The sequence below is a fragment of the Aphis gossypii genome, chromosome X, assembly GCF_020184175.1.
Source record: "Aphis gossypii isolate Hap1 chromosome X, ASM2018417v2, whole genome shotgun sequence".
Classification (NCBI taxonomy): Eukaryota; Metazoa; Arthropoda; class Insecta; order Hemiptera; family Aphididae; genus Aphis; species Aphis gossypii.
Genome location: NC_065533.1, coordinates 39,593,938 through 39,610,570, shown reverse-complemented (window position 1 = coordinate 39,610,570; position 16,633 = coordinate 39,593,938). Strand labels below are relative to the sequence as shown.

Here is a 16,633-nt window from a genome sequence, read left to right as displayed (position 1 = left end):
ATATTAAGTGTACGCCATAACACGATTGTAATGATAACATTATTCTCATACATCACTGTAATGAGTTAAATTAAATCTAATAAATAACATTCCATTTATCGTGTTAAGGCTGAACGGTCATCCCCAGTTTAAAATGTGTACAGCACTAACGTAATGCGGTCAGCATCTGGAGGCCAACTCGTATTCATAATAACCTTCATCTATGCTGCCAGAGGGAACGAGTAGCAAAAAAAAGGATCTGATTTTTAAAACAAAGATAGTCCTATTGAATATATAAAATCCTTTATTATTTAAGCCTCCTACTCACTCTCCTCATTCTCTAGTCAGCATGATGGTATCATCCGATTTTCAGTGCAGGTGTACCAGCTATCTTAGCAACAACTCGTTTCTGAATACCAAATCCCGCGAACAACATCTGGTCTTATTTTAAATAGCAGTAATTAGTGTGTCTTTTTATTTTGATTCACATAACTTGAGTATTTGAGTACGGACTTCGTGCCTCCTATAGTCCTATTACAGCATAGCTTATAGCTGCTGTGTTTCTCAACCTAGAAAATATACAAAACATGATTTTATCCGTATATTTATTAAGAATTCTTAAATTGTGATGGTTTTTTAATACCTCTACAAATAATAATAATTTGAAGTATATACTTACAGTAGCTAATGTTAGATATGGTCACACGATTATCCGTCATATTTATAATAACTTTTAGTTTTGTATCATTTTATTGCTATAGTGGAAAATTTGTTTTCTTATCAGTAATTACTTTAATGACTGTCGATTATATTGTAGCTGTAGCATAGATGTGGCCGATGTTCATAATATGTCAATTTTCCATACTGTTTAGTAGTACTTCCGACTTCGATACTATGAGAACATAAGCTTATATTAGTATTATATTATGTCGATTTATATTTATTTTTTTTTCTATGAAGAGTATTTATACTAAAATATTTTGATTTTAAAAACCTTAATATTCATCATTTAGTGTTTCAGACACTGTTCTATAGGTAGGTGCAACTCTGCAAGTCAAATAAAACACATATTAAATGTATATTACATTATATATATATTAGTTACTAGATATAATTTTATTGAACAGTGCATTTGATTAAATTCTAGATTATAATATAACCTCGAAAGCTCCAAAAGTAAAGGTAATAGAATAGAATATTTTTAATATTTATACTTGATAAAATTTTCCGGAACTTAAGAGTGTAGGGAATAATCCCGGTTTTTACATAATTTAAATAAGCTTTATAAACTTATTGTTATGTTATTAGACGATAGTGATTCGCTTACCACTTCTTCCAACACCAAAAAATCTACAGTCGAAAATCACTTAGTTAGAAAGCGTCGTACCTGAAGTGGTGCCATGTTGTTAAAACTGAGTTTTACGAACGTATTATTGTATTTTTACCATTCAAAAAAAAGTAAAATCCCCGGAGAACGTGATGCGATCCATCATTTGTTGTCCCCAAGTATGGAGTCGCGTCATAGGATATCATAAAATACATTATTTTTATAATATTACACCCATAATTACATATATAAATGCAATTATAATAAAAGCACTCGCTACACGTATTTTATGTACACTAAAAACCACTAAATCACCATTATCTAGTTGTAATGCAAAAAACAAAAGGAATTATTGACAACTGTGGCTTGGGATTTTGAGATGTCAATTTTCAAAAAAAGATTTCTGTCTCTAATTTCACAAATTCTTTAGTCACTTATTTTTGATAATTATTATAATATTGCTGCCGGGTTCTGGTCTGAGCTTATACTATTGTTATTGATTCTAAGAGTTATAGTTCTAGTTTTAGTGATAACTGATAATATATATATCTAATTTGATAAAAAAAAATATTTTTAAGTGGAAATAAAATAATCGATAAGATCTAATACTATTTAAATAATAAAAATTAAAAACTGTAATAATTATAATAATACAAAAGTTAGCATTATAATTAGGTATAAACTATGAAAATCATTATACAATTCTAATTAATATACTAATATATTATAATAATAAAAACAATAAAATCAAATTTGATTATACCACATTACAACATGGACATATTTAGTATTGAATATCGCTACTGATTTTGATTTCATTATAGGCACATGTTGATGAATAATTAAATACTTATATAAGTACAATATATTATATACTCAATATTTAATGTAATTTTATAATCTATAAAATGATATTATTATTTATTGTATTGTTTAGTAATGTTATTATTATGCATTTAGCGTGACGAATTATGCAAAAAATCTCGAAAAATTTCTTAGCAGACACTAAATCATAAAACATTATCATATTAAGCAATATCATGAAGTAGGTACTCTCTGTGTAATTTAATGGTATAGGTACAGCGTGCGGCCTATGACGTGAAAACGATCTAACGAAACACGCCAGCTGCAGACTAATATACTTATTGCTGTGTTATTACTTATTACGTAGGTATATTACATTAACCAATACGAACCAAGTGCGATCTCAAGAGAGGAAAATAACTTTTTCGGAAGTAATTTTACTATATTACATAGAATCAGAGTTGACCACCATATACAGCACATGAATAGTTACGGAAACGTATGAAAAAAAAGGGCGTGGCAGTATATCGGTTGTATTTGCGGCAGTTATCGTCCCATTCGTTCCCCTTCCTAAATAATAAAGAGAGAGCATTGTCACTTCGGTTTAAACATAAAATTTTATACATACATTTAAAAAAAATAAGCTTTCTTATAATGTTTTTTTTTGTTTTGTTATTCTTTAAATTTTTGTCTGGGAAAATTACCATTATTGAAAACAACTGAAATATTTCGAAAAATGTTCATATAAGTTATACCTATTATAGGTTATATAATATAGCACGTTTTTTACTATACATTTTTTTTTAAACTTTTATGTTTAACTTAATTTAATATTCTAATTATTAATTATTCAGCTATTAAAATGTTTACGTAAAGGATAATATTCCATTAAAAAGATTTACAAAAATATGAAATAAGTTTAATTCTGATTTTGATAAGAAGATACATAAAATTTAAAAATTATGTGTTAAATAATTTACAGTACAAAAGGGAGGTTATCATTTGAAAAGCAAATGATGAGGAAAAATATGTTCCTCGTTCCTCCACGATACTCTTAAAGCAGTAAGAATTTAAAAATATGATCACTAAGCATATTTAAAAATTCCAAAAATCAGATTTTTAATAACTACGGTTTTAAATAAGTAAAAGAGGGTGAGCATGTTTAGCGAATCACTATGTTTATATTTAAATATTTTATATCATGTCTAACATAATAATATTTTAATATAAAAGTAAAATTATTTCTCAAAATATTTGACCGTTTTCTTTTTAAAGACTATTAAACAATATAAAACATGGATGTTATGTGATGTTTTTTCCCTGTTTTAGTTTTATAACAATAAAATGTAAAATGTATACATTATTAAAACTAATAAGTTAAACAGTTAAATATAAAATTAACCATTATTTTACTTACATTGTTTCAATTAATAAATTATCTATGTCATGAACTATTATAATGAATAGCTTATAAAAATGGTCTGTCAACTGCACTATATAGAACACACAACTTTACTATGAACGTTCTTTAAACTCGCTAAAATAAAATACATAATTTAATACATGTCATTAGTGTAAAACTGCATAATACTAATCACGTTCATAAGTGGATTGACGTACAATGTTTTCCATTTATGATAATTTTAAACGATATACAATTTATATATATATTTTTGATTCAAATCTTAAAATAAATCCATGTATTCTTTTTAAATGTAGTCACAAAATTACTATTTTGTTTAAATTGAGTTTTAAACCAATAATATAATATGTACGTTTTTATATTTCATTAACTTATGTGTTAAACATTTTTAAATCACTCCAAAGCTTTAAAATTAAATTACTTTATTATTATTTGTCCTTAAAAAACTTTAAGAGAATTATTATAATTATTATACTGTGCGAAGCTTCACCTCTCACTGTTCAGTAAATTTTGTTTATTGATTATCCAAGATTAAATTGGTCAAATTCCTGGGAAACTATACGGACGTTTGATGGAACTTTACTTTTGACTGTGCTTACAAACTATAAAAATTAAAAGAATTCCTGTTTACTGTTAAAAACAAATATATTGAATGATATTAATGTTGACGATACTACTGACATTTTTGAAAATAAAAAATAACATGTAATTTCTTTTTTAAACTTAATTTTATATTCTGTTTTATTTAAGTGTAAAATATAAATTATATAGTTTAATAATAACTGTTTTGAGGGCAACATGGTCTATAAAACTTTAAAAAAAGTTTTCATTTATACTCTAATAAATTACTAAATTTATTGAGGACGAGACAAACATAAAGTAATTTCAAATAGTTTTTCCGGTTAGAATTTTTTTCATACGTGCAGTCCGTCACAGTATAAAATACATACATGTTTTATTTAACAGACCCAAGGGTGTCGAAGTTCCCTCAAGTTACTAGAAGGTTTGCACATAGGCAGACTAAATTTACTGGTAATTGAGTTATCTAGGGCATTGTCGGTGCAAACAGTATAAGGATAGGGTAGATATGACTCAAATAAACCAGGTAAAGGTTAACTGGCTTACCCCGGTTCCCGAGTGGTTTGCTCGTATGATCTTATTCCAGAATTTCAGAACCCACGGACTCCATCTTACTAAACTTTTATACAACTTGTGTACCCAACCCAACTACGTGAAACTACGGCAACTACGTGGAACACAAATTCACTTAATTTTTGACCTGTTGATAATTATAAATCTTTGAAAAATGTATGTGTTTAATTCATAGCTAAGGCCTTACAGAGATTCGATTCCATCTATATTTTCTACCAACATAGATCTATCTTTACCAACTATATCAACGATCTTATTCATGGAATACAATTTCTGATTAATTTGTAATAAATTTGAACTTAAAAATGATTTATATATTTTTTTAATTGATCTCGTAACCCCTTTAAAATTAGGTTTCTAAATGTTGAACCATTAAAATATCAACAATATCGAATAAAAATAATAATTTTAAAACAAAAGAAAGTCGTTTTTAAGTAGGTAAGTCTCATGACGAATTCAAACATGTTTTAAAAAATGTTATTGACTCAATTAAATTGAAAAAATAATGATAACTTTAACAAAAAAAAAAAATAATAATAATATTTGTGTAGTGCTTTATAGACACTATGTGCGTGAAGGGAATTCGATACCAATCATTTTTAAAGGAATTTAATATAGATAATATTCTATGCGGGTCGTGGAAATGTGTACGTAGTAAGTTATCATTTATGTATGCGTGTGTGTGACTGTGTCTAAATCAAATAATGGATCACTTTCGCACGTGCACACATATTTTCATAATGCACTACACGAATATCAATAAATTAGTTTTATTTTTTTGTTTTTGATAGAAAGTAAGAAGTATTAATATCGCCAATCGCATTAACTGCTATTTTTTATTTAATTAAAACTTCTAAAAACATAATGGAATATTCATCATGAAATTCGCTTGTAAACAACTTTCTTGCATTTTAAAATTAATTTTTCTTCTTCGATATTATTAACATAATAATAACACATTTTTAAGAGTTTAGAAGTTAAATTTCAAAAAAGTATAAAAGTCGTTTTCAAGTAAACTTCATGACGAATTCAAATATATTTTCAAAAGTTTTATTCCGTGACTAAAATAGTCGATAAAATGTACATCATACAAATCTATTGGAATAGAAAACAGACCGAATTTCCCTATTGTTATTTGTCATTATATTGGGTTTATATATGGGGTTATAACTGTATAAATCTTCAAAAAATATTTTTTTTACAACCATATCTATAACAGGAGGGGGGCATACATAAACGTATTTATGAGCCACATGGATAAATATAATTATGCCAAGAGCCTGAAGAGCCAAAATGTTTATAAATAAATTTTATATAACTTGATAAATTTTAATAAACTTATCAAAAAATTAAAATGTATAACAATATAAAGTAAATTTTGATTTTATAAATAAAACGCGAGCCACATTTTGACCATCCTCAATCTATAAACTACGTACAATTAAATATCGGGTTTTATCAGATATGGTTTAAAAATATAAAAATTATACAATCAATCTTCTTCAGAGTTATGAGATTGGGTAATTTTTTAAATAAATATTATCGATTGTTTTTATTATTGGGACACCTGATACACGTTATAGTATAATAATACTATTTTATTTTTTTAATTATATGAGCGATACCCAATTTCTATTTATTTAACTACGTTTTAAAAACCCTCGATCTGAATAAACCTGTTTAATAAAAATAATTGTTAATGTAAACATTTTAAACGACTGAACTAAAATCACAAAAGCTTAACAATTATGGTACACTCACGAGTTATGTGATATCCGTAAAAAAAACAAATGCGCCAATCTAAGCAGCAAACTATGAAGCGGAAATACATTTAAAAACCATACGTATTCGATATATTATCATACGTTGTGTATATACCTATATCAAAATTCTGTGTACGATAAATCCAATTAATCCGTAAATGTATTGCATTCATTTAAATTGTTGATGATTAAGTTGATTAACCAATCAGACCACTCGAACAGATTATAAGTAGTATAAAAAAATTACGATAATTCGTGTATATAATAAATGCATTTATTGTCGATATAATTTTATTTCGTCCGAACCGCCAAGGATTATTTTATAAATAAATAAAAACAATACCGTTGGTACCTATAGATATATTTGAAAATTATTTGTCTATTATTTTAATAAATTTTACAATATACGAGTATAAGCACTTAAAAATAATAACTTTCAACTTCCATACTTTCATAAACTGTATTACTGTAATGGTTATTCAAATATTAAAAATAATTATCATTATAAATGTGGCCTTCTAAGGCGTCGGTTGCGGCGCAGCCGGTCGCTGGTTCGATCCGCGGTCACCGGGCGGCATTTTTCTTCGGGCAAGTCACGGTGTCCGGAGAATAAGTGCCGCCATCCCCCACCCCGGGGCATGGCAGAAACCTACGGGTGCCCCATTAGAAATTCTGCCACAGCACACACACGTGTTTCTCTCTACCGTCCCCAACCTTACAGTAAAAATCCGATTAAAAAACCTAACCCATCCCCAATGGCCTAAAGTTGCCGCGGGTGTATTAAAAAAAAAAAAAAAAAAAAAATAAATGTGGCCTACAGATAAACAAAATAATTGAAATAGTGTTATTAACTTAAGTACATATAATACTAAGTTTAAAAAGAATATTTTTGAAATCCAAAGACAGTTTAAATTGTATTTTAATATTTATTGAAGATGATAAAAATAGTAAATAATAATTATAATAATAACCAGTAAGTAAATATTTATGGTCTAAAAGCATTTTTTACGATTTAAATTATTTTATATACTGACATAAATAAAAATACTTTTGATAACCAAATTACATATTTCATGGTAATCGTAATTAACTATTTTTTGTAAATTGTGTACATAGCATTTATAACTGGTTCTAAACTTCAACCCGTAAATATGTTTAATTTATTAGAACTGTAAACGGTTAAAATTAGAACGTTTTTAACGATTTCCTAATACTTTTGTTCCAGAATCCTTATATAGTCATACTTAAAACTAAATAGTCTCGTGGTATTAAACGATAAAATATATATTGTTCTAAACAAAAACAAATATGAGTATAGGTATCATAGGTATCAACTATATTACCTACATAGGATTAAAGGAATTGTATTAGTGGATGGGTGGACAAGAGGGTTGCAGGCCATTAAGCCGAACGACACCATTATTTTTATAGATCACCTCAAGACTGTAACTAATAGGGTAAGATCCAACGACTATAACTTTGCGTAATAGGAGATGTTGAACTTGAGTGTTCACTAAGCGTGAAATAAAAAAAAAAGTGTAGCACCAAACTATATGTTATTATTTGTTTGTATTTCATCAATTAAATTACTTTTTTACGAATAGAATCAAAAATGGATACTTAAAATATATGTACTGAAAATTCAAGATTGAATCGTTTAAATCCCAACTATAAATTATTGATGATGATAGTTATCGATTATTGACAATTGACATAAAATAAACGAATAATTTAATCTGTTGATATATTATAAAATTAAACAGTCAAACTGAGGCATAGTTTTATAGGTATATAATCTGCCAAGAGGAGGACGAATATTCCCAAAGACATATTGTAATGTATCAACCAAGTTGCAGGTATTAAAAATAGTGTAGAGATAAAAATTTTAAATTTATAGTCTTCAGAAAAATTATATATTTTTTATATAGAAGTGGAATAAATTATTCTAATGGATATCACCTTATGATAATCAAGTGTTTTAAAAAAAAAAAACTATTTTTAATGCAGTTTCTTTCAACAATATAATATGACAATAGCTTTTTATAAAAATTAGATTTTATCTATGCTCGGTGTACATGAATGGCTTTCTTCTTAAATTTTAAGATAAAATAATTTTTCCATGAACAGTCAGCTACTAATTTCGTTTCATCAATTTGTGTAGCCTATTTACATCGTATATATTATACTTCGTTCAGAATGGATTACACAAGTCAAAATTGAATTACTATACAATTTCACTACCTACCTATACTTTATTTTCAAACCAATTGGCTATAGACACCGTTAAGTTAAGTTGATTGTATCGAACTTAATCAATAATTATCATTAAATGGTGTAATATTATTAATATTATACATAAGCAACAGCCAACAATGCACTCGAATAGTTGACAAGGAATACTAAATTTTAAATTAAACCTGACTATGTATTATATTATAATTAATATAATTTATATATTATGATAATATCGATATTGTCTTGGTACACTCTTAAATATCTATTGAGAATTATTTCTCATTCTGTTTCAATTCAAAACTGCGATGTGATAATTATTTTTGTAATATTTTCATATAAGGCAATAAGGTAAAACATTTGTAAATTATCAGTTTTTTTTCACATTACATCATAGCACATAATTTCCATTTATGTTAAGAAACTCTAATTCAAGATCGAAAGATCTAAAATATTGTTATTCTTAATAATTCCATTACCTACCTATTAAAATACCTTATTTATTAAGCTAATATTATGTATACATTTTATCGATGAGAAAGTGAATACGTAACAATTTAGTTTAACTTCAAAATATTATTTTCATACATTCCAATATGAAAATGTATATAATTTTAAGTTAATTTTAAATTACTATTCAATTACAGTACATTTTTCTTAACAAAACGTCCCAACTCCCAATCATATTATTATTTAATATATATGTGTTTATCTACCTTATTTTGAATGATTTTATTTCGTATATGATATAAAGATGTCGGATCGGGTGCGTATGTCGTTCGTTTAATACAGTACCTATACAAAGCATATTATACTCATTCCCACTTTTTTCATTAATAATTAATTGGTTCAAGATTTGAATTTTTAAATATACTTGAAGACAATACTTTCAAATACTTGAGATTTTTTTGTATTAGTTAATGAGTGTCCTATGGGCTATGAAGATATACAATTCGGGTTTTCAAATGACAACTTCCCCTATAATTCAGTAAATTATTCAGCGAATAATTTTTCTGAAAAATTTGACTATCATATTCGAGTAATTTTCGAGTTATTTCACTTTCTGTACTAAGAATAACGGGTCACTGAATAATTTATAATAAAATAGGGGGGTTCTTGTTTGAAAACAGAAGTTTTTATCGCCACGGGGCACTCCTTGAGTTTACAAGTCTCAAGAATATGAAAATATGGGATAATAATATACCTTACAACAGAATTGTAATACACTTATTATTAAATGAAAAAAAGGGGTGCGCATTCGTTGTAAACCTGCACCCTGTATAATCCTATTGTACTTATTTTTACAGTCACTTTACTCTACTAACCAGTAACCGATTACTATACGTGATATGTACAGGAATAATAAGCCCTTTCCTCCAATAGACTGTGGTAAAGAAACATAATACAACAGTATGGCATAGTACACAGGACGCTTGTTAATGCCGTATTCTTGGAGCAGGTGAATATTCGTCAGGCAACGGGTAACATGACAACAAACACGCGCTAGGTACGACGAGTAGGTAGCGTCGTATAATACTTACATTTATTATTTTTTCCGATCCTTTTCGTAAATAATTTTTGCTCGAACACGACGTTCGTTTTAGTCGTTTGTACGCGTCTGGACTTCATAGTAACGCGTCGGTGTCGTATAATCTGCAAACAACCCAAATGGCGGATTACGAGTCTGGTAATGATATCTATTAAAAAATATACTATATAAAATTATGCACTACACCAGCAAATGTAATACTCGCACCGTTTTTCCGAAATATTATTATTATCATCGTACAGCGTTATAGCGTAGGTAGGTACCTACTATAAATACGGTTATAAAAAAAAAAAAAAAAATGTAAGTGGACTCACTTCTGTCATATAGCAGGTTACGAGTGTTACCTCGTGAGTCGTCATTGAGTAGGGTCAATGGCTTGGTTTTTTAATATTATTATTTTCCTATCTACAAGTTCACTCGTATTATATTTCTGAATCACAGTGGAAAAAAATAGCCGGATAGAACACATCAACTCGGTGTCACTGAGTCACTCGCAACTTCAGCTCAGAACTCAGAACGATTTATATTATAATTATTATATTTATATTATAAATGTAAATTTAAATTTAAAACGAAGCTTTGATTTCAATAATTGATTCTGAGTAGAATAAACTGCAATGTATATGCATCAGAGAAATCTTAATCATTAATCAACTATTTATGGAGTAATATTGACGGTATTCAGTAGTTTTTTTTAGCATTGAGAAATTAAAGTAGAATATATGAAAAATTATTAAAGCAAATTAATTGACTAGAATGCTAGATCATCAAGTTTCCGATATTGAGTATAAGGCTTTCTTAATTATTTTTTAGCATTCCATAAATCCCAAAAATTGGCGATAAAAAAATAAAAACATATACATAGTTTGTTCAGAATTCATTAATGACTAAACCGAATACCTAAGTCACTCTGCTATATAAGGTAAGTTTTAAGTGTGCCTCGTCATTGAATAGGTTATTCAAATGGACGTTTTATATTATTTAATATAATAATTATAATTATTATTATATTAATAATAATTAATATTATAAAATTAATTTTTTTTAGTATTAATTAATATTAAATAATTTTAATAATAATATTTTAGGTAATTTATTTACCTGCTTACTATAAATACTTATCGTGGGTTTTACTAATTTTTGCTAAAAAATAACGCTTATGTTATAGAATGAGTAATTATTACTATGATATAGGTAATATTTAAATTTAATATAGTATATTGTTTAATTGTTATTACCTAAAGTCTACACCAACTTACCGCCGTAGAACGGCGTGAATAGTATGGTGGACAGTAGTGTGTGTGTATATATATATATATATATTAGCTAAAAATTATATAAATATTTTTGAACTTTAATTATAATTGAAAATAATAATAAACATCGGAAGAAAAAATTTTCATGTTATTAAAGTAATATATTTTTTTTAAACTACGAAAAAAATAACTAAAACCATTATTTTTTGTTCAAATAACCATTATCGTAAACATGTAGTCATTAAATGTCTGTAACCAGAAATTGCACTTAGGTATTTTTAATATGTTTAAATTCACGAAAAACAACTCGTATGGATCAATGTATTTTTTAATATAATAAAAATTTTCAGAAAAAAAACCAGTACATACATCACTTTATTTAGATTTTAAAATTAGAAAATCTCAAATTTTAATTAAAATTAAAAAAAATTAATTGAAAGATTAAAATAATTATAGTTTAAATACTTTTAAAATATAATTGTGCATGGGAATCGATAATATTCGTAATAGAATGATTCAAGCTGGTACGATTATTAATTTTGGATTACAATAAATAACCTAAAACTGTTATTTTTTGAACATATAACGTGAAACTTCCAAATTACCAATTAGATCCGACATGCTAATTAAATTAAAATTAAAATTTTTTTTAAAATTAAATAGTAAAGATCAGAATACTAATTATACTAAATAAGAAATGACATATTATTATAGAAACAATATTAACAATAAAAAGTTTGAATTCTGAAACGTGATTATCGTGATATATTCTGCAGATATAATAATTAAAAACTTTAATTCTTATTTTTCCGCTGAAAATCTATAATCTTTGATTTCAGTGTATTTAAAGTACAAGGTAGGACAGGTAGGTACATATATTTTATTATCATAAACAAAATTAAATATTAAATATAAAAACTCATTAATAATGGTAAAAAAAAATTCATTTATAACATTTTACAAAATATAATAAATTTGTACAAGGATTAAAATATTAATAGCTGCTGTTGGCACAATTACATTTTATAATACACGCTATACCTACAGTTGATGTTTGTAATTGCATGTTACACCGTATTAAGAAAACTCATTATTATATTGTCGTAGATTATATTCTACACTAATTGTACATATAGGTATACCTATGTTTATATGTTTATATTTAAATTGTGTTTTACTCGTGTTAATTATAATAGACAGTGACGAAGGTGAAGCCGGACTAGGAAATGTTACAAGAGTTATCATGAGACCGGTTGGTCATAGTGGCAAAGCAAAAAAAGGCCATTTGTGTTTCGATGCTTCGTTTGAAACTGGTAAATAATATAATAATTAATAATATTATTATATTTAAGCTAGATAACATTAAAAAAAGACAACATAGAAGAAAACTCAAATGACGATGAAATGCATGCGTTTACCTGACCGTAAGTCCACTCCCAAATCTGGATTAAAACCCCAGTCAACCCGACTCAGTCACGCAAAGCTGCGGTTCTTCTAAATTTATTACCAACTGAAATTGTACAATAATGGTTGTAGGTAAATATTATTATACTTATTCATCCTGCTCGTTCACTAAGATAAATAACATTTAATAAGAAGCACGACAAGTGGAGTTGGATGACTACTCAACAAGAGCATCTTAATAATTGGAAGCAATTATAATTGATGATATGTATTTTGTAAAATTATTCTGAGCTATTGAAGTAAATTTATCCTATCCAAAAATGACATATTTTGTAATAAAGTATGATTGCGTTTTTCATTCAAATATACAATAACAATTTTAACTGGAAATGTCTATATATAGCATTCGGATTTTTATATTTTTAAATTACTATAAAAAAAAGTTATGAAAGATCTTGAACTCAATTTTCAAGTTTGTTTTACCTACAAATAAAAAATAATTAAAAAAATAAAAAGTCTAAAACAAAATTTATCAATGCCAATAAATAATGTAAAAATGTAGTCTTAATGTAGGTATTGAAAAATCAAAGTGTATAAAAATAAAAATAATAATGTAAGTAACAAAACGAATGCTCGAGTTCTCTCAGTCTGTATTTTGGAATTACATCAAAATAACTAAAAAAAAAAAAATCATTTAATTCAAATCCGTATTTTTTTTTTTTAAATAAATCCAACAGCAAAATTTTTTTTTCAAACGCTCTTAAAATAGAATGTGACTTATTGACTTACATACTTTTAACTTCTTTTATTTTTATATTTTTTTAGGATGATTTATGAAAAATCTTGTATTTAATTTTCAAACGTTACGTATTAGAGTAAAATATTTTATAAATTGCATGCATGTCTTACAACGAAATGAATTCCTAAAATTCTAGATTTCTTCTAAAATATAATATCAAAGTTAAAACGTTTATAAAAAAAATGTGTGACTACTGACTATGGATATTTTATATTTTGTAACTGCTGTAAACCAACTTATTATGAACGTTATATTAAATTTTTAAGCTCATTGAACTATAAACAGACATTTTATTGAAATTTTATCTCTTAAAATTTATATTTTCTTTTTAGCTAAAATTATAATTTTTTTAATATAACATTTTTCAATAAACGATTCATCATTATATATTAATATTCATATAAATCACTAATGCGTGGGCTAATACTTAATAGGGTAGTTTGGTAATAAGTAATAACTTAAAACTTAAAAGGTTCAACTAACACCAAACAAATCATTTATTTCACTTTTAAATTTTGTAACTTAAAAATTTTAGAAGGAGGAGTCATTGCAATAGTCATTATAACATGGCCTGGTTATTAATTTCAAGTAAATAGCGTGTGTTTATAAGTAGAAATCATACATTAGGCAATTTTTTAAACCTAATTTTTTTTATATAACCCATGCGTGTGATGAAAATTTGTCTCCTAATGAACTCTAGTTCTTTTAAAAATTTAGGTGTAGGTACTGACATGACTAAGCTTTAATTTAATTGTTTTTTCTACGGGAGCCGTTTAAGAATTTACCTGTTTATAAGACTTTTTTTTGATGGGAGCCGTTTGGGATCCGACGATTTATTTTACTGTTAATATAAAGGTAGTAATAACGCTAATATCTAATCATTACAATAATTATACTGTTCATATTTTTTCTAGTTGGTAGGTTTCTTAATAGCTCGGAAGTACCTATAAAAATTAATTTATAGAAAAACGGATTAAATCGCAAAATCAGTTGTTGACCCAATCGATTTTCTAATTTTTCAAAAGTCTATCTTCAAACTCGTATAAAAATGATTGTTTTTTCATGCGCAAAAATATTTGTATGCGTTTTTGTTTTTCCTAAGTACTGAGAATTTTTGACATTGGTCTCTTAAAAATACCATCTAGATGAAAATGTCTATCAGACACTTTATTATTTCCATTGAAGTTGATGATCAGAGCATACTTTCTACTAGAAAAAGTGTCCTCAAAAACAATAGAAAAAAAAAATGTAAAAAAATATTAATGTAAAATCGATACATTTATCTCTCCGTTCAGAATCTAAAATTTTGTAAAATATAATTTGCACGCATTGCGCGTTGAAGTATCAAAATTAGAGATATATTTTATAGATGCTATTCGAAACGGATGTTATTAAATATGAAACTATTTAGCGATGTACTCACAATATTTTTCAGCGACCAACTGTATATTGTGCACCGTGCACCCTGTAACCGTCGTAAATGTGATGTGATCGTGTGAAATAATCGTAAATAATATAAATATAAATATTTAACCTATAAATAACGTGACATTAATTATACAGTATTCCGTGTAATATACAACTATCCGTATACCAATACCGGTAATACCGTAATTTGAAGTTTAACAAACAGCACATTATACAATACCGTTGAATATCTGTTAGGGGAAATATGAATAATATTATAAGTATTCGTGAATAAACAATCGATAAATGGTCTAAAGTCTAATTATATTCTTGCCAAATGTACAACGAGCTATAGACTTGATATAGAAAGGGAATAGGGATATGTATGAACACCGTGTACAGGGTGCAGATTATTTTAATGAAAAACATATTCTGAATTTTCAAATATTATATCTATAGTGACACGTTTTATATTAAATATTTTCTATTTAGAATCAATATCAAAATTTAGTTTTTATATAGGACCCTATACTCAACTAGACATTTTCGACAATTTGTATGTACTATGTATAAATAACGAACAAATAGATTTTTATTTATATACACATTGCACACGTCAACTGCATTTTCATAAACATATTTTGCTCTAGATCGTAAAATTAAAACTACTACAAATTGTTGTCACTTAAAAATGAGAATTTGGCAGTTATTTTACTAACATACTATGAGGTAGGTATTGATGGTAGCGTTGTATTAAAGTATTTAAGCAAAAATGTTTTATTATTATTACTTCTTTCTTTTTAAATATTTTTTCTATCAAGTATACTATTCAAGATGTACTCAAAATAATTATTATTTCAGGTATTCAATATTAACCTGTGTTAAATATTTCATGTTTTATTTTCCCTCATTAGATGGCATTAAGTCTGCCTAGTTTTTTGTAATCATTTCGTAAATCGTGATTTTAAATTTCCCTAAATATATAAAACCTAGTACCTATGATAAAAAAAGTTTATAGAATTAGTTATATTGTATAGATTCGGTATACACTCAAAACAAATAATTTAACTAAACCGTTAGCGTAGCAATGTCGTGTTCAAAAGTAATTTGTTATAATAATAATCAATTATAATGTTAAATAAATTTTAATTTAAGTATTATATTATTTATTTTAAAATACCTGTACAAATTATGTTGGATAACATATATTAAGTACATTTTTGAAGAATTATTTAAAATAAATTTAAAACCATTGTAGTTCATTGACTAAAATATCACTGAAAAAGAGAGAAAACAAATAATTAGACATACAAAATAAAGACTGCGCATTTTTTATATTGTTCGAATTTTTTGAAAAGGTTAACCATGTTTATTATATTTATCGTCATAAAGATAAAATAATCATTCTATACAACTATGGATTTATAATAATATTAATTTGGTATTTAGGTAATTAGGTACCTATTGTTAATTTTATTTTTATTAAATATAAACAAGAAGTAATATAAATGAAATGGTTACTATTGGAACAAGTATAT

At 26.3% G+C, this 16,633-nt stretch overlaps 1 protein-coding gene and 1 long non-coding RNA gene across 2 annotated transcripts in view; one reads left to right on the top strand and one right to left on the bottom strand.

Annotated features, from left to right (window-relative positions):
- Nucleotides 1-300: 300 nt before the first annotated feature.
- On the bottom strand, nt 301-1,028 carry LOC126552897 (uncharacterized). Its single transcript, XR_007606353.1, has 3 exons — nt 974-1,028; nt 659-871; nt 301-548 (listed from the first exon to the last, which is right to left on the bottom strand). It is a non-coding gene; the product is annotated as an uncharacterized LOC126552897 (long non-coding RNA).
- Nucleotides 1,029-10,257: 9,229 nt separating this feature from the next.
- Nucleotides 10,258-16,633, top strand: part of LOC114127160 (cytosolic carboxypeptidase 6-like) — a 50,271-nt gene continuing 43,895 nt past the window's right edge. The window contains exons 1-2 of the mRNA XM_027991309.2: nt 10,258-10,367; nt 12,682-12,798. Coding sequence (XP_027847110.1) covers nt 10,349-10,367; nt 12,682-12,798 — 136 coding nt within the window. The 5' untranslated portion in view covers nt 10,258-10,348. The remainder of the gene's footprint in view (nt 10,368-12,681; nt 12,799-16,633) is intronic.